This window comes from Danio aesculapii, chromosome 22 (assembly GCF_903798145.1).
Source record: "Danio aesculapii chromosome 22, fDanAes4.1, whole genome shotgun sequence".
NCBI lineage: Eukaryota > Metazoa > Chordata > Actinopteri > Cypriniformes > Danionidae > Danio > Danio aesculapii.
In genome coordinates, this window is record NC_079456.1 from 258,463 (window position 1) to 281,688 (window position 23,226).

General features: G+C 36.5%; 1 protein-coding gene across 1 annotated transcript; it reads left to right on the forward strand.

Annotated features, from left to right (window-relative positions):
• The first annotated feature begins 73 nt into the window (after positions 1 to 73).
• Positions 74 to 22,767, forward strand: prkar2ab (protein kinase, cAMP-dependent, regulatory, type II, alpha, B). The gene is made up of 10 exons (XM_056447838.1): positions 74 to 738; positions 5,901 to 5,936; positions 6,055 to 6,197; positions 6,288 to 6,394; positions 9,347 to 9,500; positions 9,577 to 9,678; positions 9,756 to 9,830; positions 9,997 to 10,062; positions 10,193 to 10,331; positions 22,616 to 22,767. Exons 1-10 carry the CDS (start codon positions 441 to 443, stop codon positions 22,738 to 22,740), a joined length of 1,245 nt encoding a protein of 414 aa, XP_056303813.1. The 5' UTR covers positions 74 to 440; the 3' UTR covers positions 22,741 to 22,767.
• The last annotated feature ends 459 nt before the right edge of the window (positions 22,768 to 23,226 follow it).

Genomic DNA, 23,226 nt, shown 5'->3' on the forward strand with positions numbered 1-23,226 from the left:
TCCCTTTTCACATCTCCGGGTTTCTCAGCAGCAGTTTTGTGATTGAGATGGTACACACATAAACACATACAAATGCTTATACAATAAAAAAATGAAATTATTAGAAACTTTAACGGATTTAAGATGCCGATGACCGTTAACGGGTCTTTTGAAAAGGGTCCATACAGCCGTTGGGGTTTTCCCGCCTCAGCCGTTTTTTCCCGCCGATGCCCTTCACGGTTGTCTGCACGGATGCTCGCAGAGTAATGTGCACGTTAGTTTTAGGTTAGTTATGATCTGCCGTCCTGCACTCGTCATGTTTTTGAGGGCAGTCGATATGTTCCGCTGCGATGGAAAGTGTGGGGTCGATCGGCGGGTCGAAGCGGGAGTGTGTGCCCGCGGGATGAGCGCCCGGAGATCCAGCAGTCTGAGCGGCGCAGATCTCCCCACTGAAGCCCAGCATGAGCGTGCCGGTGCCGGCGGGTCTCCCGGAGCTGCTGCGTGGCTTCACGCTGGAGGTGCTGCGGCGGCAGCCCGCGGACCTGCTGGAGTTTAGCGTGCGGTATTTCACCGGCTTGCGGGACACCCGGAGCTCCACCCGGTCCGTTAGCAGCCGCTCTCCGGTGACCCGCGGGGAGGCCTTCGACCGAGACTCCGCACACACCGACTCCAGCGCCGAGGAGGAGGAGAAACCGGAGGAAGAGGAGGAGGAGGACGAAGAAGAGGAGGACGACTTCCCTGATGATTTCACTTTTAAAGGTGGACCTAACTTTGCTTCCTCTGAGTTTGAACGCTTTTATTACTCCTCACACAACCATATTTACATGATTATTATTGCAGTATTGCATGTAATATCTTTATTCGCGTTCATAACAAAGCGTTAAAGATGTAGTTCACCCCTAAATTAACTTTTATTCACATTTAATCAGCCCTTAGTGATTCTTCGCAATTCTAATTTTGCTAAATAAGTAACGTTACTTAATGCTGAGGATACACAGGGCAGCTTTTACAGCTGTTCATGGTAACTTGAAGAGGAAAATGATGCTATAAATGGGCAACCAGGTGAGACACTGGGTAACATTACATGACATTAGGGCAGTGGGTTACAGACACAATGTTGTAGCCTTAAAGCTTATGATAGGTTTTTCTCCTAAAGGATTGAGGCTTTGTGAAGATCTTTTTCTCTCTCGTTTGTTGATGGATTTTCTCCTCAATGCAGTGAATGATGTTGTTTATCTTGTATTTATTTAAAAAAGAGACAATATTGTTACCCATTCTAGTCAAGCAACATCGCTTAAGACGTTGCCCAGTGTATCATCAGCATTAACACTGGCCTGTTCGTGAGCTGTGTATTCTCTCTGTTATTATTCTAGAAAACTGAATGTTTTGTCTATTTTGAATGTTTTATTGTTACTCAAAACTGTTTTTACATCTGTATATTTTTGTGTGAAGCATTTTGAGAATTAAGATTTAAAGGCGCTATATAAATATTTATTATTATTATTATATTTAAAGGATGCTGAGAACCATAGAGCAAACAGCAGGACAAATACTGAGGGACTGGATGGGTACAGGTTTTCAGCATCCTTCAAAATATGATCAACAAGAAAAACTCAAGCAGGGTTAGATAAAGCAGACGAGGCTGTTCTTTTAATTTCTGGGTGAACTGTTGGACTTCACTGGTTAAATAAGCGCTTGTGGCATGTGTGTTTATATGAATATGAAGATTATGTATTACTATCAAATTCATCTTTCTTCAGCCAACAGTGTGAGAGGAAAACGACCCGATTTTAAAAGAGAATGTTTAATATAATATATAGAGAAGTAGAGTTATTATTTCACATTGGACATCATTTTGCAGATCATTATGTAGAATCAGTGAGGATAAAGTAACAGGATATATGCTAGAGTTACTGATGTATGCTAGAGTTACTGATGTATGCTAGAGTTACTGATATATGCTAGAGTTACTGATATATGCTAGAGTTACTGATGTATGCTAGAGTTACTGATGTATGCTAGAGTTACTGATATATGCTTGAGTTACTGATGTATGCTAGAGTTACTGATATATGCTAGAGTTACTGATATATGCTAGAGTTACTGATATATGCTAGAGTTACTGATGTATGCTAGAGTTACTGATATATGCTAGAGTTACTGATATATGCTAGAGTTACTGATGTATGCTAGAGTTACTGATATATGCTAGAGTTACTGGCTTACTGTTGTTTATATGAAGTAAACGTGATTATGACCTCGTTAACTACAAACATATTTTGCATTTATCTTTGCATGAAAATATGAAGCGATCCATCAGAGCATTCAAAACTAACCCAAGACTACAAAACTTAATTATTTATTTTCTTTCTTATTATTATTATTATCATTATTATCATGACGTCACGGTGGCTCAGTGGTTAACACTGTGGCCTCACCGCAAGAAGGTCGCTGGTTTGAGTTCCGGCTGGGTCAGCTGGTGTCGTGTTTGCATGTTCTCGCCGTGTTGGTGTGGGTTTCCTCCGGGTGCTACGGTTTCCCCCACAGTCCAAACACATGCGCTAAAGGGGAATTGAGCAACTAAATTGGCCGTAGTGTGTGTGTGTGAATGTGGGTTGGGTGTTTCCCAGTACTGGGTTGCAGCAGGAAAAGCATCCGCTGTGTAAAACATATGCTGAAATAGTTGACGGTTCATTCCACTGTGGCGACCCCAGGTTAATAAAGGGACTAATTTGAAAAGAAAATGAATGAATGAATGAATGAATATTATTATTATTGTCAACATGCATTCATGTGATAAAAATCTAAATAAAAACTGTTATTTTACACATCTCCTGACCTGCCGAGGGACTTGTTGTTCATTATGTCCTAACACAGAAAACCATGAAGTTCAATGGGGGAAATCGATATTTTCCACGTGAGTGTGAGTGTGTGCTGTATTGATTTGTGTGTGTGTGTGTGTGTATTGATGTGTATGTCGGTCTCTTTGTGACTTTCAGACTTGGAAACTTCATTCTCTAAATGTTCATGTGCAGAAATATTGAACCCCCTAAAGTTGAAGTCACTTGTTTAATTCTTCCGCTCTGTGCGGGCACAGTTATTTCAGTATTGTAGGCTTGAGACTCTTGCTCAGCTTGCTCTCATTCACCTCCATTGATTTTTAGGCATTAAAAATGGTCGTTGCTAGAAGGGATACAGCTGTATTATTTATATTATTTATTAAATTACACATCAATTGTGTTTTATTAATGTCGACCCCAACCCTCACGGTAATGTAAAAACAATAAATGTTGTAGAGTCACAAGCGTGCTGCTGTAGTGGTGTGGGTATCTGCTGCTGTAGTCTTCTAAATACAGCTTGTTCTGCTGTTAATTGAAACTAATATTTTCTTATGATATTCTCCTGTGGCATGTGTATGGTCATGAACACATTGGTTGTAGAGCAGCTAGTTTGACCGTTTATTACTGCTCGTCATTTCTCCCATACACATTCACAGAAATAAGTTTACTGTAAACAACTTCATCCGTTTACTTTGGCTTTCAGAGACATATCAAGATGAGTGAGCAAAGGTCTCTCACACACACACACACACACACACACACTATACTCCATATCTCAAAATATGCTGTCATGGCTTTGCAATCAATAAACGTGATTCTAATGGAAGTCAGTGGAAAAAACACACCAACATCACCAAAGGGGAGTCAATCTGAATAAGTCAGAATAAGATTTGAGAGTGAAAATCATCACATTTGCTGAAACAGAGAAAGATGAGGCCAAATTAAACCTCAAAATCAGCCCAGAGCTAATGAAAATGACCCAACAGCACACAAGGGGTAATATACACTCACTGGCCACTTTATTAGGTACACCTGTCCAACTGCCCGTAAACGTGCATTTCTACTCAGCCAATCACACGGCAGCAGCTCACTGCATTTAGGCATGTAGACATGGTCAAGACGATCTGCTGCAGGTCAAAGCGAGCATCAGGATGGGGAAGAAAGGGGATTTAAGTGACGCTGAACATGGCATGGTTGTTGCTGCCAGACAGGCTGCTCTGAGTATTTCAGAAACTGCTGATCTACTGGCATTTTCACGCACAACCATCTCTAGGGTTTACAGAGAATGGTCCAACAAAGAGGAAATATCCAGTGAGCGGCAGTTCTGTGGGCTCAAATGCCTTGTTGATGTCAGAGGAGAATGGCCAGACTGGTTCCAGCTGATAGAAAGGCAACAGTAACTCAAATAAGCACTCGTTACATCCGAGGTCTGCAGAAGAGCATCTCTGAACACACAACACGTCCAACCTTGAGGCGGATGGGCTACAGCAGCAGAAGACCACACCAGGTGCCGCTCCTGTCAGCTAAGAACAGGAAACTGAGGCTACAATTCACACAGGCTCACCAAAACTGGACAATAGAAGATTGGAGAAACGTTGCCTGGTCTGATGAGTCTCCATTTCTGCTGACACATTCAGATGCTCTGCTCACAATTTGGCCTCAACAACATGAAAGCATGGATCCATCCTGCCTTGTATCAGCGGTTCAGGCTGCTGGTGGTGGTGTAATGGTGGGGGGGAGATTTTCTTTGGGTCCATTAGTACCAATTGAGCATGGTGTCAACACCACAGCCTACCTGAGCATTGTTGCTGACCATGTCCATCCCTTTATGAGCACAGTGTCTCCATCTTCTGATGGCTACTTCCAGCAGGATAACGCACCATGTCATAAAGCACCAATCATCTCAGACTGGTTTCCTGAGCATGACAATGAGTTCACTGTACTCAAATGGCCTCCACAGTCACCAGAGCTCAATCCAATAGAGCACCTTTGGGATGTGGTGGAACGGGAGATAGGCATCATGGATGTGCAGCCGACAAATCTGCAGCAACTGTGTGATGCTATCATGTCAATATGGAGCAAAATCTCTGAGGAATATTTCCAGTAGCTTGTTGAATCTCTGCCATGAAGGATTAAAGCAGTTCTGAAGGTAAAAGAGGGTCCGACCCGGTACTAGTGAGGTGTACCTAATAAAGTGTATAATTTACAAGAAGAGTATTTCCTATAGCATAATGAAGTATTATTGATGCTAAACAGGCCGGTAATTAAAGAAGAAATGAGTTCTTTCATGTAATCTACCTCTACAGCCTGTCCGTCTGCTGCTCCATATTTACACATGAATAAGGTAAATATACTGACGTATTAATACACAGCTCTCTGCGGTACTCCACTCTGATTGGTCGATCTCGATATTCTAAGGTAAGTTACTCTCTGATAACAGCTGATTAATGTTAGCGCATCTTCTGACTCTATAATAATAAATAGGTTAGTGAGCGAGTTGTAGTTCCTCCGTCTGCAGGCTTTGTTTAATTAAAGAGCTAGTAAAGCATAGCATCAGTGTTTAGTGTCTAATAGTTTAGTTTGTATCCAGTGTAATAATCAGCATAATGTAGATCCAGCCGGCAGTTATTCAGAATAAAGCCCTCAGTCTTCTACAACAGCAGTGATTTATTCTGGAATAACCTAATGAGATGTGTACTTTATACAGAGCTAGGATACTTGAACAGCACTGTACAAAATGTCACGCCAGTAAAGCACACTGAGCGCGAGAGAGAGCGAGAGATTTACTAACTGAACAGAACGACAGGAAATAACGATGGTGGAAATCAAGCAGACACTGTTTACGACACATTATTATTGGAGTGCTTCATCAAATCATACTGCCGCAATAATATTGAAGAGAGGATTATTAATGGTCAAGCTTTCCTCTCTAGCGTGTGGTTTAGCTGATGTTTTAAGATGGAAAATGAACTGTGAAGAAAACAGAGCTGCAGTTCTGCTGGTTAGCGGTGGAAAAACTCAACTGTTATCCCTAATTTCCTCTTTTATAAACTGCATGCCTCTGTTTGTGTGTGTCTGCAGCTCCTCCTCCCAGTAAGTGTAACAGACGGGTGTCAGGTAAACACAGTTTTACACCAGTAACAGCTTTATCTGCTTTAATCAAGTGCTTCAGCTTAAACCCAATGACAACACCCAATGATCTCTAGCTAACCACTGTGTGTGCGTGCTCCTCCAGTGTGTGCGGAGGCCTATAACCCTGATGATGATGATGGTGATGAAGGCTTGCAGCTGACAGTGCTGCACCAGAAGACGGATGAGCAGCGGCAGCGGCTGCAGGACGCCTGCAAACACATCCTGCTGTTCAAGACCCTGGAGGAGGTCAGAGCTCACACGCACGCACGCACTCACTCACTGACCGCACACCTGTCTAACACGCACACACTGACTCGTCTGTGTGTGTGTCCTCAGGATCAGCTGGCGGAGGTGTTAGACTGCATGTTTGAGGTGCTGGTCAAACCTGGCGAGTGCATCATCAATCAGGGCGACGACGGGGATAATTTCTACGTCATCGAGAGGTGAGGCCAAATTCTCTATCGTCAGTCCTTCTTGGAGGACATCAGTTTCAGCATCACACACACACACACACACACTGCAACCCAATTCACACACGCTCCGAACTGTGTGCTGTTGAGTGTGTGCAGAAGAGTGAGCCATTTTCTGAGCCATTTTACGGTCAATATTATTAGCCCATATATATATATACACTAGATATCGCATACGGACCCTGAGCATGTGTCTATAGCACCGCTACATTTGTACAGTGCTCCCAGCACAAGTGTCATTCAATCGCACTAGTTAAGACAGTGTGCCTATGTGAAGATGCTGGACTTTAGTGCTGTGTTCAGGTGTAATAACGAGCAAACAAAGCACAAGGCAGAACATTTCAGGTAAGATTTCGTTTTCTTACGTTTTGTATGTTATAAACTTCTGTGCTTAACTAGTAACGTTATTGATGATAATAGTCTCTTACTGCACTGGCCATGTAAAGTAGCACCAACTTGCACTAAATGCTTGTGCTAGTTTTGTTGAATAAAATCAGCAAACAATGCAAAAGAAATATGAAAAGCAGGTTCAAAGCACACGCAAGCACAGGTTGGGAACCAACGTTCTATATAAAAGCAACAGCACGAGGTAGAGGGAATATTCTCCATATTAAAGGGCACATAGTTTACCTCTTCTTTCTGATTTAATATTAATATTATGGCTCTTCTGAGTGTGCCAGTTTAGCTTCAGTTTAAAACACAATTCAGATTGTTTATTATAATGTGTTAATAAGTGTCATGTTGGGGGCGTGTCCACAGCTCGCTGATTTAGGGGTGTGTTGATTCACATGTAAATTAGTTTCGGCTTCCCGCCCAACGTAACAAAGGGGCGGGGCCATGAGCTCACCCGCTCTGCATTTGCAACAGAGTCTGACAGGGAGACTGAGAGAAGGAGCAGGAGTGAGAGGTTCAGCATTCAGTCGTACATGTACAACTCGGACACAGACCAAGCAGAGAGTACAAAATCATTTGTGTCTGTACAGTTTTACAGCCAACTGTGTGCTAGTTTCAAGTGCCGAGCTTGAACAGAAACTAATAACCACACACACTGAATTAACTTTGAATGAGGCACCGGATGCGCCGCTCGAAGCCGCGACACGGCACACCAGACACTCTCTGTGGCGCGGCAGAAACATGAAGTGTCCCGAATCGTCGCGCCACGCATTTTTGAATTCTAAACATAGGTTTCTGCAGCGGTCCGCGGCACCCAGCCGTCGACTTGAGTGTACCCTGATAGAAACCTATGATTAGAATTGTAAAACGCATGCTAGTTAAGATCACAGGGAGCTTCTGGGATCGTGAGAAATGCAAACGGCTGAAGTATAAGGTAGACTCAATGAGAAGTACACATGTTTGCAAACCTACCTAAAGATACAACCAATAATTCCGATTAGAGCGATAATGTGGAGAATATTGATCTTGTGTTGAGCCCAATGAGCCTTGCATCTAAAAATAGAGCTAGCGTGTTCCTTTAGTGATATCGCTTCGACTCACGCTGAAAATGGCGGACGTGAATCAACAAACTGAGGATATGATGACGCGCCTGTCAATCAATATTGGTGGGCGGGGGGACCGCTCTCCTGCGTAAAGTTGTGGTCGATCTGAAAACCGCTCCAATTGGTCCACCGTTTTTTATGTTGTTAAATTGAAAAAAAAGCACTGGCTGTGCTCATATCAGCCCAATATGATGGTCTATACACCATACATGCACATATGTCTGTCCAAACAGCTTGAAAAGTAGATTTTTTACCATAGGTGCCCTTTAACAGGAGTTTTTGTCCTAATCAGCACCTGAAATTGATATATTAGAAATGGCTTTATTCCTCACAGCTGAACAACAGTAAACTGACTGTAGCTGTTTCCACACACACACATTATGCGTATTTTGGAGATGTGCATAAAAATGGTTGATGGAAATGCTGATTTGTGCATAAATTCAGAAAATCTTATGAAAAAAGAATCTTGTTTTTTTTTTAAATCCACTGTGCATAAGTGAGTAGGATAAACTTTTATTTGATAAAAATGTGCATAAACTATGATGGAAACACTTTACTGAACACATTCCAGTATATTCATTAAAACAGTCATGTGATTTTGTTATAAGAGATAGTTGTAAAACGCTGTAGCTGTGTCATTATTAATGTTCAAGAGCTTTAATATGTATTGATTAGATTATAAAGCTGACCGTTGTGCTGGAGTGCAGTGAGTGCTCTATTCTGAGCTTCTGAATGGCTGGAGTTACATTTCTGTTGTGTTTCGTCTGGTGTAAACAGCCCTAATGCTCATCACTGCGTATCTCATCATGAAGCGTGTTGTTAGGACAATGTGACCTGCTCACCTAATGTTTACGCTCGTAATATTTATATTATTAGCTCATTAATAACCTCATGTGGAACTCTGAATCTGCATCTCATTTCAGAGTCTGCTACTGTCCACAGGATGTCACATTTCAGTCACAGACACATGCTTAGAGAGCCTTCATTACTGAATGAATAAAATACGCTGTTTTCCACCATCTGGCAACCCGGGCTGCTGCAATATAATTGGCTTAACTGGCAGTGGGCGGGTTAAAGAGACCAAAACACAGACAGACGCTCCGGCACGTAACACTCATGATCACAGCAGAATATCTGACTTCAGCATTGTGTTTCAGATCAACAGGAGTGTTCACTGAGCATGTTTCTGAATATCTGCACACACATGATGCTGTTTAATGATGCAGAAGAGTCAAACACTCACACACACAGCAGCTTTAAGTTAAATACAAAGCTTTAAAACAACCCCACAGTGTTGAGGTGTAATTAAGACAGATAATGAAGCTTGTGAAGGTTGTGGATGGGCTCAGCTTGTGTTTCCTTCATTAGTTACAGCTCAAGTAATTCGTTAATTAACTCTCTCTCTCTCTGTGTGTGTGTGGTGTGGCAGGGGTGTGTATGAGATCGTGATCCAGCAGGATGGGCTCCACCGCTCAGTCGGCCGCTACGATCATAAAGGCAGTTTCGGAGAGCTAGCGCTGATGTACAACACGCCGCGCGCCGCCACCATCAGGGCGCTCCAGGAGGGGGCGCTGTGGGCACTGGTGAGGTCACTTCCTGTACAGCACCTCCAGCTATCTGTGACAATGTGTGTGTGTGTGACTGTATGTGTGTGTTCAGGACAGAGCCACGTTCCACAGACTCATCGTGAAGAATAATGCTAAGAAGAGGAGGATGTACGAGAGCTTCATCGAGTGTGTGCCGCTGCTGAAGTCTCTGCAGGTGTGTGTGTGTGTGTGTGTTTCAGCTGTTCTCTGATGCTCTTTCAACCGTAAGAAGATTGTGTGTGTGTGTTTCAGCTGTCAGAGCGTATGAAGATCGTGGATGTTCTGGGCATGAAGAGCTTCAGTGACGGCGAGCGCATCATTCAGCAGGTGATGTCAGACGATCAACTCTGCTTTACTTTGAGGGAATCTTCTGTAATCTGATCATGTCTGCACAGAAAGCAGGACACACAGTAGATTTAGCTTTCGCTCTCTGCTTATGGAGATAAGAGCACGAAGAAGATGCGCTTCTGATGCAGATCTGTGCTTCCCTCAGGGGGATTCTGCCGACTGCTTCTACATCGTGGAGTCTGGAGAGGTGCGGATCATGATCAGGAGTAAGGTAAGAGCTTCTGCTGCACGACACACAGTCTCTCACGCGTCTGTGTGGATGCTCCGGGATAATGTTCTCTGTCTGTGTGTGTGTGTGTGTGTGTGTGTGTGTGTGTGTGTGTGTGTGTGTGTGTGTGTAGACCCGTGCATGTCAGCTCCTGCAGGATGAGGTGGAGGTGGCTCGCTGCTCCAGAGGACAGTATTTTGGAGAGCTGGCGCTGGTCACCCAGAGGCCCAGAGCTGCGTCTGTGTATGCTGTTGGAGACACCAGGTGTTTGGGTAAGAACAGAGGATGATGAGAGATCACACATGCTATGGAGACAAAAACATCTCTTCTGTCATCAAAAAAACAAACACTTTCCTGACATCAACAAAACGACTTTTCTGACAAAAAAACGACTTTTCTGACATAACAAAACGACTTTTCTGACATAAAAAAACGACTTTTCTGACATAAAAAAATGACTTTTCTGACATCATAAAAACGACTTTTGCTGACATCAACAAAACGACTTTTCTGACATAAAAACACGACTTTTCTGACATATAAAACTACTTTTCTGACATCAACAAAACGACTTTTCTGACATCAAAAAACGACTTTTCTGACATAAAAAAAATGACTTTTCTGACATATAAAACTACTTTTCTGACATCAACAAAACGACTTTTCTGACATCAAAAAACGACTTTTCTGACATAAAAAAAATGACTTTTCTGACATCAACAAAACGACTTTTCTGACATAAAAAAACGACTTTTCTGACATCAAAAAACGACTTTTCTGACATCAAAAAACGACTTTTCTGACATAAAAAAAATGACTTTTCTGACATCAACAAAACGACTTTTCTGACATAAAAAAACGACTTTTCTGACATCAAAAACAACTTTTCTGACATAAAAAAACGACTTTTCTGACATAAAAAAAATGACTTTTCTGACATAAAAAACGACTTTTCTGACATAAAAAAAATGACTTTTCTGACATCAACAAAACGACTTTTCTGACATAAAAAAACGACTTTTCTGACATCAAAAACAACTTTTCTGACATAAAAAAACGACTTTTCTGACATAAAAAAAATGACTTTTCTGACATCAAAAACAACTTTTCTGACATAAAAAAACGACTTTTCTGACATCAAAAAACGACTTTTCTGACATCAAAAAACGACTTTTCTGACATAAAAAAAATGACTTTTCTGACATCAACAAAACGACTTTTCTGACATAAAAAAACGACTTTTCTGACATCAAAAAACGACTTTTCTGACATAAAAAAACGACTTTTCTGACATAAAAAAACGACTTTTCTGACATAAAAAAACGACTTTTCTGACATCAAAAAAACGACTTTTCTGACATAAAAAAACGACTTTTCTGATATCAACAAAACGACTTTTCTAACATCAAAAAAACGACTTTTCTGACATCAAAAAAACGACTTTTCTGACACAAAAAAACTACTTTTCTAACATAAAAACACGACTTTTCTGACATAAAAAACTACTTTTCTGACATCAAAAAACAACTTTTCTGACATCAAAAACACGACTTTTCTGACATAAACGACTTTTCTGACATAAAAAACGACTTTTCTGACATAAAAAAACGACTTTTCTGACATAAAAAAACGACTTTTCTGACATAAAAAAACGACTTTTCTGACATCAAAAAAACGACTTTTCTGACATAAAAAAACGACTTTTCTGACATAAAAAAACGACTTTTCTGACATCAAAAAAACGACTTTTCTGACATAAAAAAACAACTTTTCTGACATCAAAAACAACTTTTCTGACATAAAAAAACGACTTTTCTGACATAAAAAAACGACTTTTCTGACATAAAAAAACGACTTTTCTGACATCAAAAAAACGACTTTTCTGACATAAAAAAACGACTTTTCTGCATCAACAAAACGACTTTTCTGACATAAAAAAAACGACTTTTCTGACATAAAAAATTGACTTTTCTGACATAAAAAAATTGACTTTTCTGACATAAAAAAACGACTTTTCTGACATCAAAAACAACTTTTCTGACATCAAAAACGACTTTTCTGACATAAAAAAACGACTTTTCTGACATAAAAAAACGACTTTTCTGACATCAAAAACAACTTTTCTGACATAAAAAAACGACTTTTCTGACATAAAAAAACGACTTTTCTGACATAAAAAAACGACTTTTCTGACATCAAAAAAACGACTTTTCTGACATAAAAAAACGACTTTTCTGCATCAACAAAACGACTTTTCTGACATAAAAAAAACGACTTTTCTGACATAAAAAATTGACTTTTCTGACATAAAAAAATTGACTTTTCTGACATAAAAAAACGACTTTTCTGACATCAAAAACAACTTTTCTGACATCAAAAACGACTTTTCTGACATCAACAAAACGACTTTTCTGACATAAAAAAACGACTTTTCTGACATAAAAAAATGACTTTTCTGACATCAACAAAACGACTTTTCTGACATCAACAAAACGACTTTCCTGACATAAAAACACGACTTTTCTGACATAAAAAACTACTTTTCTGACATCAAAAAATGACTTTTCTGACATAAAAACACGACTTTTCTGACATAAAAAACGACTTTTCTGACATAAAAACTACTTTTCTAACATCAAAAAAACGACTTTTCTGACATCAAAAAAACGACTTTTCTGACATAAAAAAAATGACTTTTCTGACATCAAAAAAACGACTTTTCTGACATCAAAAAAACAACTTTTCTAACATCAAAAAAACGACTTTTCTGACATCAAAAAAACGACTTTTCTGACATCAAAAAAATGACTTTTCTGACATCATAAAAACGACTTTTGCTGACATCAACAAAACGACTTTTCTGACATAAAAAAACGACTTTTCTGACATAAAAAAAAAGACTTTTCTGACATCATAAAAACGACTTTTCTGACATCAAAAAACGACTTTTCTGACATAAAAAAACGACTTTTCTGACATAAAAAAACGACTTTTCTGACATAAAAAAACGACTTTTCTGACATCAAAAAAACGACTTTTCTGACATAAAAAAAACGACTTTTCTGATATCAACAAAACGACTTTTCTAACATCAAAAAAACGACTTTTCTGACATCAAAAAAACGACTTTTCTGACACAAAAAAACGACTTTTCTGACATAAAAACACGACTTTTCTGACATAAACGACTTTTCTGACATAAAAACACGACTTTTCTGACATAAAAAACGACTTTTCTGACATAAAAAACGACTTTTCTGACATAAAAAACGACTTTTCTGACATAAAAAACGACTTTTCTGACATAAAAAACGACTTTTCTGACATAAAAAACGACTTTTCTGACATCAAAAAAACGACTTTTCTGACATCAAAAAAACGACTTTTCTGACATAAAAAAAATGACTTTTCTGACATCATAAAAACGACTTTTGCTGACATCAACAAAACGACTTTTCTGACATAAAAACACGACTTTTCTGACATATAAAACTACTTTTCTGACATCAACAAAACGACTTTTCTGACATCAAAAAACGACTTTTCTGACATAAAAAAAATGACTTTTCTGACATCAACAAAACGACTTTTCTGACATAAAAAAAACGACTTTTCTGACATCAAAAAACGACTTTTCTGACATAAAAAAAATGACTTTTCTGACATCAAAAAAACGACTTTTCTGACATCAAAAAAAACAACTTTTCTAACATCAAAAAAAACGACTTTTCTGACATCAAAAAAACGACTTTTCTGACATCAAAAAAATGACTTTTCTGACATCATAAAAACGACTTTTGCTGACATCAACAAAACGACTTTTCTGACATAAAAAAAAAGACTTTTCTGACATCATAAAAACGACTTTTCTGACATCAAAAAACGACTTTTCTGACATAAAAAAACGACTTTTCTGACATAAAAAAACGACTTTTCTGACATAAAAAAACGACTTTTCTGACATAAAAAAACGACTTTTCTGACATCAAAAAAACGACTTTTCTGACATAAAAAAACGACTTTTCTGATATCAACAAAACGACTTTTCTAACATCAAAAAAACGACTTTTCTGACATAAAAAAACGACTTTTCTGACATCAACAAAACGACTTTTCTGACATCAAAAAAACGACTTTTCTGACATAAAAAAAATGACTTTTCTGACATCAACAAAACGACTTTTCTGACATAAAAAAACGACTTTTCTGACATCAAAAAACGACTTTTCTGACATCAAAAAACGACTTTTCTGACATAAAAAAAATGACTTTTCTGACATCAACAAAACGACTTTTCTGACATAAAAAAACGACTTTTCTGACATCAAAAACAACTTTTCTGACATAAAAAAACGACTTTTCTGACATAAAAAAAATGACTTTTCTGACATAAAAAACGACTTTTCTGACATAAAAAAAATGACTTTTCTGACATCAACAAAACGACTTTTCTGACATAAAAAAACGACTTTTCTGACATAAAAAACTACTTTTCTGACATCAAAAAACAACTTTTCTGACATCAAAAACACGACTTTTCTGACATAAACGACTTTTCTGACATAAAAAACGACTTTTCTGACATAAAAAAAAACGACTTTTCTGACATAAAAAAACGACTTTTCTGACATAAAAAAACGACTTTTCTGACATCAAAAAAACGACTTTTCTGACATAAAAAAACGACTTTTCTGACATAAAAAACGACTTTTCTGACATCAAAAAAACGACTTTTCTGACATAAAAAAACAACTTTTCTGACATCAAAAACAACTTTTCTGACATAAAAAAACGACTTTTCTGACATAAAAAAACGACTTTTCTGACATAAAAAAACGACTTTTCTGACATCAAAAAAACGACTTTTCTGACATAAAAAAACGACTTTTCTGCATCAACAAAACGACTTTTCTGACATAAAAAAAACGACTTTTCTGACATAAAAAATTGACTTTTCTGACATAAAAAAATTGACTTTTCTGACATAAAAAAACGACTTTTCTGACATCAAAAACAACTTTTCTGACATCAAAAACGACTTTTCTGACATAAAAAAACGACTTTTCTGACATAAAAAAACGACTTTTCTGACATCAAAAACAACTTTTCTGACATAAAAAAACGACTTTTCTGACATAAAAAAACGACTTTTCTGACATAAAAAAACGACTTTTCTGACATCAAAAAAACGACTTTTCTGACATAAAAAAACGACTTTTCTGCATCAACAAAACGACTTTTCTGACATAAAAAAAACGACTTTTCTGACATAAAAAATTGACTTTTCTGACATAAAAAAATTGACTTTTCTGACATAAAAAAACGACTTTTCTGACATCAAAAACAACTTTTCTGACATCAAAAACGACTTTTCTGACATCAACAAAACGACTTTTCTGACATAAAAAAACGACTTTTCTGACATAAAAAAACGACTTTTCTGACATAAAAAAACGACTTTTCTGACATCAACAAAACGACTTTCCTGACATAAAAACACGACTTTTCTGACATAAAAAACTACTTTTCTGACATCAAAAAATGACTTTTCTGACATAAAAACACGACTTTTCTGACATAAAAAACGACTTTTCTGACATAAAAACTACTTTTCTAACATCAAAAAAACGACTTTTCTGACATCAAAAAAACGACTTTTCTGACATAAAAAAAATGACTTTTCTGACATCAAAAAAACGACTTTTCTGACATCAAAAAAACAACTTTTCTAACATCAAAAAAACGACTTTTCTGACATCAAAAAAACGACTTTTCTGACATCAAAAAAATGACTTTTCTGACATCATAAAAACGACTTTTGCTGACATCAACAAAACGACTTTTCTGACATAAAAAAACGACTTTTCTGACATAAAAAAAAAGACTTTTCTGACATCATAAAAACGACTTTTCTGACATCAAAAAACGACTTTTCTGACATAAAAAAACGACTTTTCTGACATAAAAAAACGACTTTTCTGACATAAAAAAACGACTTTTCTGACATCAAAAAAACGACTTTTCTGACATAAAAAAACGACTTTTCTGATATCAACAAAACGACTTTTCTAACATCAAAAAAACGACTTTTCTGACATCAAAAAAACGACTTTTCTGACACAAAAAAACGACTTTTCTGACATAAAAACACGACTTTTCTGACATAAACGACTTTTCTGACATAAAAACACGACTTTTCTGACATAAAAAACGACTTTTCTGACAAAAAAAACGACTTTTCTGACATAAAAAACGACTTTTCTGACATAAAAAACGACTTTTCTGACATAAAAAACGACTTTTCTGACATCAAAAAAACGACTTTTCTGACATCAAAAAAACGACTTTTCTGACATAAAAAAATGACTTTTCTGACATCATAAAAACGACTTTTGCTGACATCAACAAAACGACTTTTCTGACATAAAAACACGACTTTTCTGACATATAAAACTACTTTTCTGACATCAACAAAACGACTTTTCTGACATCAAAAAACGACTTTTCTGACATAAAAAAAATGACTTTTCTGACATCAACAAAACGACTTTTCTGACATAAAAAAACGACTTTTCTGACATCAAAAAACGACTTTTCTGACATAAAAAAAATGACTTTTCTGACATCAAAAAAACGACTTTTCTGACATCAAAAAAACAACTTTTCTAACATCAAAAAAACGACTTTTCTGACATCAAAAAAACGACTTTTCTGACATCAAAAAAATGACTTTTCTGACATCATAAAAACGACTTTTGCTGACATCAACAAAACGACTTTTCTGACATAAAAAAAAAGACTTTTCTGACATCATAAAACGACTTTTCTGACATCAAAAAACGACTTTTCTGACATAAAAAAACGACTTTTCTGACATAAAAAAACGACTTTTCTGACATAAAAAAACGACTTTTCTGACATCAAAAAAACGACTTTTCTGACATAAAAAAACGACTTTTCTGATATCAACAAAACGACTTTTCTAACATCAAAAAAACGACTTTTCTGACATCAAAAAAACGACTTTTCTGACACAAAAAAACGACTTTTCTGACATAAAAACACGACTTTTCTGACATAAAAAACGACTTTTCTGACATAAAAAACGACTTTTCTGACATAAAAAACGACTTTTCTGACATAAAAAACGACTTTTCTGACATAAAAAACGACTTTTCTGACATCAAAAAAACGACTTTTCTGACATCAAAAAAACGACTTTTCTGACATAAAAAAAATGACTTTTCTGACATCATAAAAACGACTTTTGCTGACATCAACAAAACGACTTTTCTGACATAAAAACACGACTTTTCTGACATATAAAACTACTTTTCTGACATCAACAAAACGACTTTTCTGACATCAAAAAACGACTTTTCTGACATAAAAAAAATGACTTTTCTGACATCAACAAAACGACTTTTCTGACATAAAAAAACGACTTTTCTGACATCAAAAAACGACTTTTCTGACATAAAAAAACAACTTTTCTGACATAAAAAAACGACTTTTCTGACATAAAAAAACGACTTTTCTGACATCAAAAAAACGACTTTTCTGACATAAAAAAACGACTTTTCTGATATCAACAAAACGACTTTTCTAACATCAAAAAAACGACTTTTCTGACATCAAAAAAACGACTTTTCTGACACAAAAAAACTACTTTTCTGACATAAAAACACGACTTTTCTGACATAAAAAACTACTTTTCTGACATCAAAAAACAACTTTTCTGACATCAAAAACACGACTTTTCTGACATAAACGACTTTTCTGACATAAAAAAACGACTTTTCTGACATAAAAAAACGACTTTTCTGACATCAAAAAAACGACTTTTCTGACATAAAAAAACAACTTTTCTGACATCAAAAACAACTTTTCTGACATAAAAAAACGACTTTTCTGCATCAACAAAACGACTTTTCTGACATAAAAAAAACGACTTTTCTGACATAAAAAATTGACTTTTCTGACATAAAAAAATTGACTTTTCTGACATAAAAAAACGACTTTTCTGACATCAAAAACAACTTTTCTGACATCAACAAAACGACTTTTCTGACATAAAAAAACGACTTTTCTGACATAAAAAAATGACTTTTCTGACATCAACAAAACGACTTTCCTGACATAAAAACACGACTTTTCTGACATAAAAAACTACTTTTCTGACATCAAAAAATGACTTTTCTGACATAAAAACACGACTTTTCTGACATAAAAAACGACTTTTCTGACATAAAAAACTACTTTTCTAACATCAAAAAAACGACTTTTCTGACATCAAAAAAACGACTTTTCTGACATAAAAAAAATGACTTTTCTGACATCAAAAAAACGACTTTTCTGACATCAAAAAAACAACTTTTCTAACATCAAAAAAACGACTTTTCTGACATCAAAAAAACGACTTTTCTGACATCAAAAAACGACTTTTCTGACATAAAAAAACGACTTTTCTGACATAAAAAAACGACTTTTCTGACATAAAAAAACGACTTTTCTGACATCAAAAAAACGACTTTTCTGACATAAAAAAACGACTTTTCTGATATCAACAAAACGACTTTTCTAACATCAAAAAAACGACTTTTCTGACATCAAAAAAACGACTTTTCTGACACAAAAAAACGACTTTTCTGACATAAAAACACGACTTTTCTGACATAAACGACTTTTCTGATATCAACAAAACGACTTTTCTAACATCAAAAAAACGACTTTTCTGACATCAAAAAAACGACTTTTCTGACACAAAAAAACGACTTTTCTGACATAAAAACACGACTTTTCTGACATAAACGACTTTTCTGACATAAAAACACGACTTTTCTGACATAAAAAACGACTTTTCTGACATAAAAAACGACTTTTCTGACATCAAAAAAACGACTTTTCTGACATCAAAAAAACGACTTTTCTGACATCAAAAAAACGACTTTTCTGACATCATAAAAACGACTTTTGCTGACATCAACACGACAAAACGACTTTTCTGACATAAAAAAACGACTTTTCTGACATAAACAAAACGACTTTTCTGACATCAACAAAACGACTTTCCTGACATAAAAACACGACTTTTCTGACATAAAAACACGACTTTTCTGACATAAAAACACGACTTTTCTGACATATAAAACTACTTTTCTGACATCAACAAAACGACTTTTCTGACATCAAAAAACGACTTTTCTGACATAAAAAAACGACTTTTCTGACATAAAAAAAACGACTTTTCTGACATAAAAAAACGACTTTTCTGACATAAAAAACGACTTTTCTGACATCAACAAAACGACTTTTCTGACATAAAAAAACGACTTTTCTGACACAAAAAAATGACTTTTCTGACATCAACAAAACGACTTTCCTGACATAAAAACACGACTTTTCTGACATAAAAACACGACTTTTCTGACATAAAAACACGACTTTTCTGACATATAAAACTACTTTTCTGACATCAACAAAACGACTTTTCTGACATCAAAAAACGACTTTTCTGACATAAAAAAACGACTTTTCTGACATAAAAAAAACGACTTTTCTGACATAAAAAAACGACTTTTCTGACATAAAAAAAACGACTTTTCTGACATCAACAAAACGACTTTTCTGACATAAAAAATGACTTTTCTGACATCAAAAAACGACTTTTCTGACATCAACAAAACGACTTTTCTGACATCAACAAAACGACTTTTCTGACATCAACAAAACGACTTTTCTGACATCAAAAAACGACTTTTCTGACATAAAAAAACGACTTTTCTGACATCAAAAACACGAGAAAGTCGTAAGAAAAGTCGTTTTTTTTTTGTCAGAGAAGTCGTTTTTTTATGTCAGAAGTCATTTTTTATGTCAGAAAAGTTGTTTTTTTATGTCAGAAAAGTCGTTTTTTTATGTCAGAAAAGTTATTTTTTTTGTCAGAAAAGTCGTTTTTTTATGTCAGAAAAGTCGTTTTTTTTTATGTCAGAAAAGTCGTTTTTTATGTCAGAAAAGTCGTGTTTTTATGTCAGAAAAGTCGTTTTTTATGTCCGAAAAGTCGTGTTTTTATGTCAGAAAAGTCGTGTTTTTATGTCAGGAAAGTCGTTTTTATGTCAGAAAAGTCGTTTTTTATGTCAGAAAAGTCGTTTTTTTTTATGTCAGAAAAGTCGTGTTTTTATGTCAGAAAAGTCGTTTTTTTATGTCAGAAAAGTCGTTTTTTTTATGTCAGAAAAGTCGTTTTTTTATGTCAGAAAAGTCGTTTTTTATGTCAGAAAAGTCGTTTTTTTATGTCAGAAAAGTCGTGTTTTTATGTCAGAAAAGTCGTTTTTTATGTCAGAAAAGTCGTTTTTTATGTCAGAAAAGTCGTTTTTTTATGTCAGAAAAGTCATTTTTTTATGTCAGAAAAGTCGTGTTTTTAATGTCAGAAAAGTCGTTTTTTTATGTCAGAAAAGTCGTTTTTTATGTCAGAAAAGTCATTTTTTTATGTCAGAAAAGTCGTTTTTTTATGTCAGAAAAGTCGTTTTTTTTATGTCAGAAAAGTCGTTTTTTATGTCAGAAAAGTCGTTTTTTATGTCAGAAAAGTCGTTTTTTATGTCAGAAAAGTCATTTTTTTATGTCAGAAAAGTCGTTTTTTTATGTCAGAAAAGTCGTTTTTTATGTCAGAAAAGTCATTTTTTATGTCAGAAAAGTCATTTTTTTATGTCAGAAAAGTCGTTTTTTTATGTCAGAAAAGTCGTTTTTTATGTCAGAAAAGTCATTTTTTATGTCAGAAAAGTCATTTTTTATGTCAGAAAAGTCATTTTTTTATGTCAGAAAAGTCGTTTTTTATGTCAGAAAAGTCGTTTTTTTATGTCAGAAAAGTCGTTTTTTTATGTCAGAAAAGTCATTTTTTTATGTCAGAAAAGTCGTTTTTTATGTCAGAAAAGTCGTTTTTTTTTCTCAGAAAAGTCGTTTTGTTGATGTCAGAAAAGTCGTTTTTGGATGTCAGAAAAGTAATTTTTTTTATGTCAAAAGTCGTTTTTTTTTACTCAGAGAAGTCGTTTGGAGATGAAAAGTTACCATGTGATTGTTGACCAGTTCTCTGTTGGTGAATTAAGCTGTTCAGTTGAGGTGTTTGACGACTGAAACACTGTTATAAGGCACATGTTTCATCCATAGACTGTAAAATATATGGACGGAGTATCCGTGACGTCACCCATAGGTTTCTGAAGAGCGCAAAAGAAGCCACAAGTAGGCGCGGCCAACCGTCGCCATTTTGTTCGCGCGTCATCGCACCCACGGCGGGATACCAAACAAGGGCAAAGAGGCGGAGAGTGGGCGGAGCTTGCTTAGACCTGGCAGACAGACTTTACTGTGGGAGAAACGCTTGATACTTTATTACCTGCGACTCGTTTGTGTTCTGACCACATGTGCTTGGCAGTACACTATATCAATAAAGTTGTTTTGTGTACAAAAAAATGTAGTAATACATTGAGCCACTAAAAATTGCTCTTATGACGTTTTTCTACAGGAGGAAAACGCGAATTACTTCCAAACACTTCAGATATAGTGTGTGTTAGTAAATGCAGGACTATTGATGAACTCCAGCATAACACTGTATGATAACGCTTCAGATGACTGTTCTAGAGCCTACAGCTAATCAATCTGTCAGATTCTGGAGTGCTTTACGGGTCTAAAGAAAAATATTAATGATAAATGATCTTAAATAAAACAAATACATTTATAGAGATGGTATACAAGTATATAACTTTTCTCACATGGGAAACGGAGGCCACGTGAACAGTTTGTGAGCACAATTAAGTGCACACAGCATCCCATATCATCTGATAATTGTAAGAAATAATAATAAGGCAGCTGACTGTGTAAAGCCACATAAAACAACACAAAAATACGATGAATATGCCGAGATCAGTGGCTAATCTGCCGGATTCAGCTGAGGTGAGGTGACGGCGACCAGCGAGACCTAGCTGTCACTCAAGTGGCCACGCCCTTAATTATGCAAACTTCATATAACCTAATATAAAGGAAATGGATGAGTTATAAAAAAATTCACCCCCTCACAGTTGTCATGGAGGGTAATAATAGCTATATGAACCAAAATCGTTCTTTGTACCAGGCTGTAAACACCTTTATTTCTGCTGTAAAGTTGGCCATTCTAACAGTGGGCTCAATTGCACTTTGCTGTATTATGGAGCCAGGACTAGCGGGATTTTGATGAATTGCAGTTTCAGTTACTTCCGTATTGGCTTCCTGAGGGAGAGCGGGAGGTTGCCGCTTGGTTTCATCATGTTCACATCATGAGTGTGGGAGATTTTAGGAACAAAAGACAAACTCAGAGAATGAGAAATGAAGCAGACGAAAAGACAAACCAAATAAACATGAGGGTGTGTGTGTGTGTGTGTGTGTGTGTGTGTGTGTGTGTGTTTGTTAGCACTCCAGCAGGTCTCAAGATTAAATAGAAAGTGTGTGTGTGTAGGAGCAGATGCGTCTTTATGTCTTTGTAAATTAGATTAAAGGTGGAATCTTTTTGACAGACCCGTGTGTGTGTGTGTTTCAGTGATCGACGTGCAGGCCTTCGAGCGTCTGCTGGGCTCCTGTAAGCAGATCCTCAAGAGGAACATCTCACACTATGAGCAGCAGCTGGTGGCGGTGTTTGGATCCAGCGTTGACCTCAAACACTGACACACACACACACACACACACATCAAATATATATATATATATAGAGAGAGAGTGTGTGTGTGTGTGTGTGTGTTGAAGGCAAAATGATTCGTCCTCCAGTGTGTGTTTTTCCCAGATATTTCCTAAGTGCTGTTGATCAGGATGGAAATGATCACAGTCCTACACTATTTTTCTCCCCAGTCTTCTTTATACACCCATGAGTAAAAGCTTCTGTTAGATCACTATTATTAAAGCAGCGCTGACACTAAAGACCCTAAATGAGCCTTCACACTGCACAAAAATACACTCTTTCTGACTGTTAGACACACACACACACTGCAGGATGTATTAAACGTTGAGAAGTGTGCACTATAGAGTGTGCTGAGACACACACACACACACACACACACACAGATATCCCCTTCAGACTCTCCCCCCGCTGTTGTTGTTGTTGTTGTTGTTGTGTGATCAATAAATGCTGAAATAAGGAACAGATCTCTCTCTCTC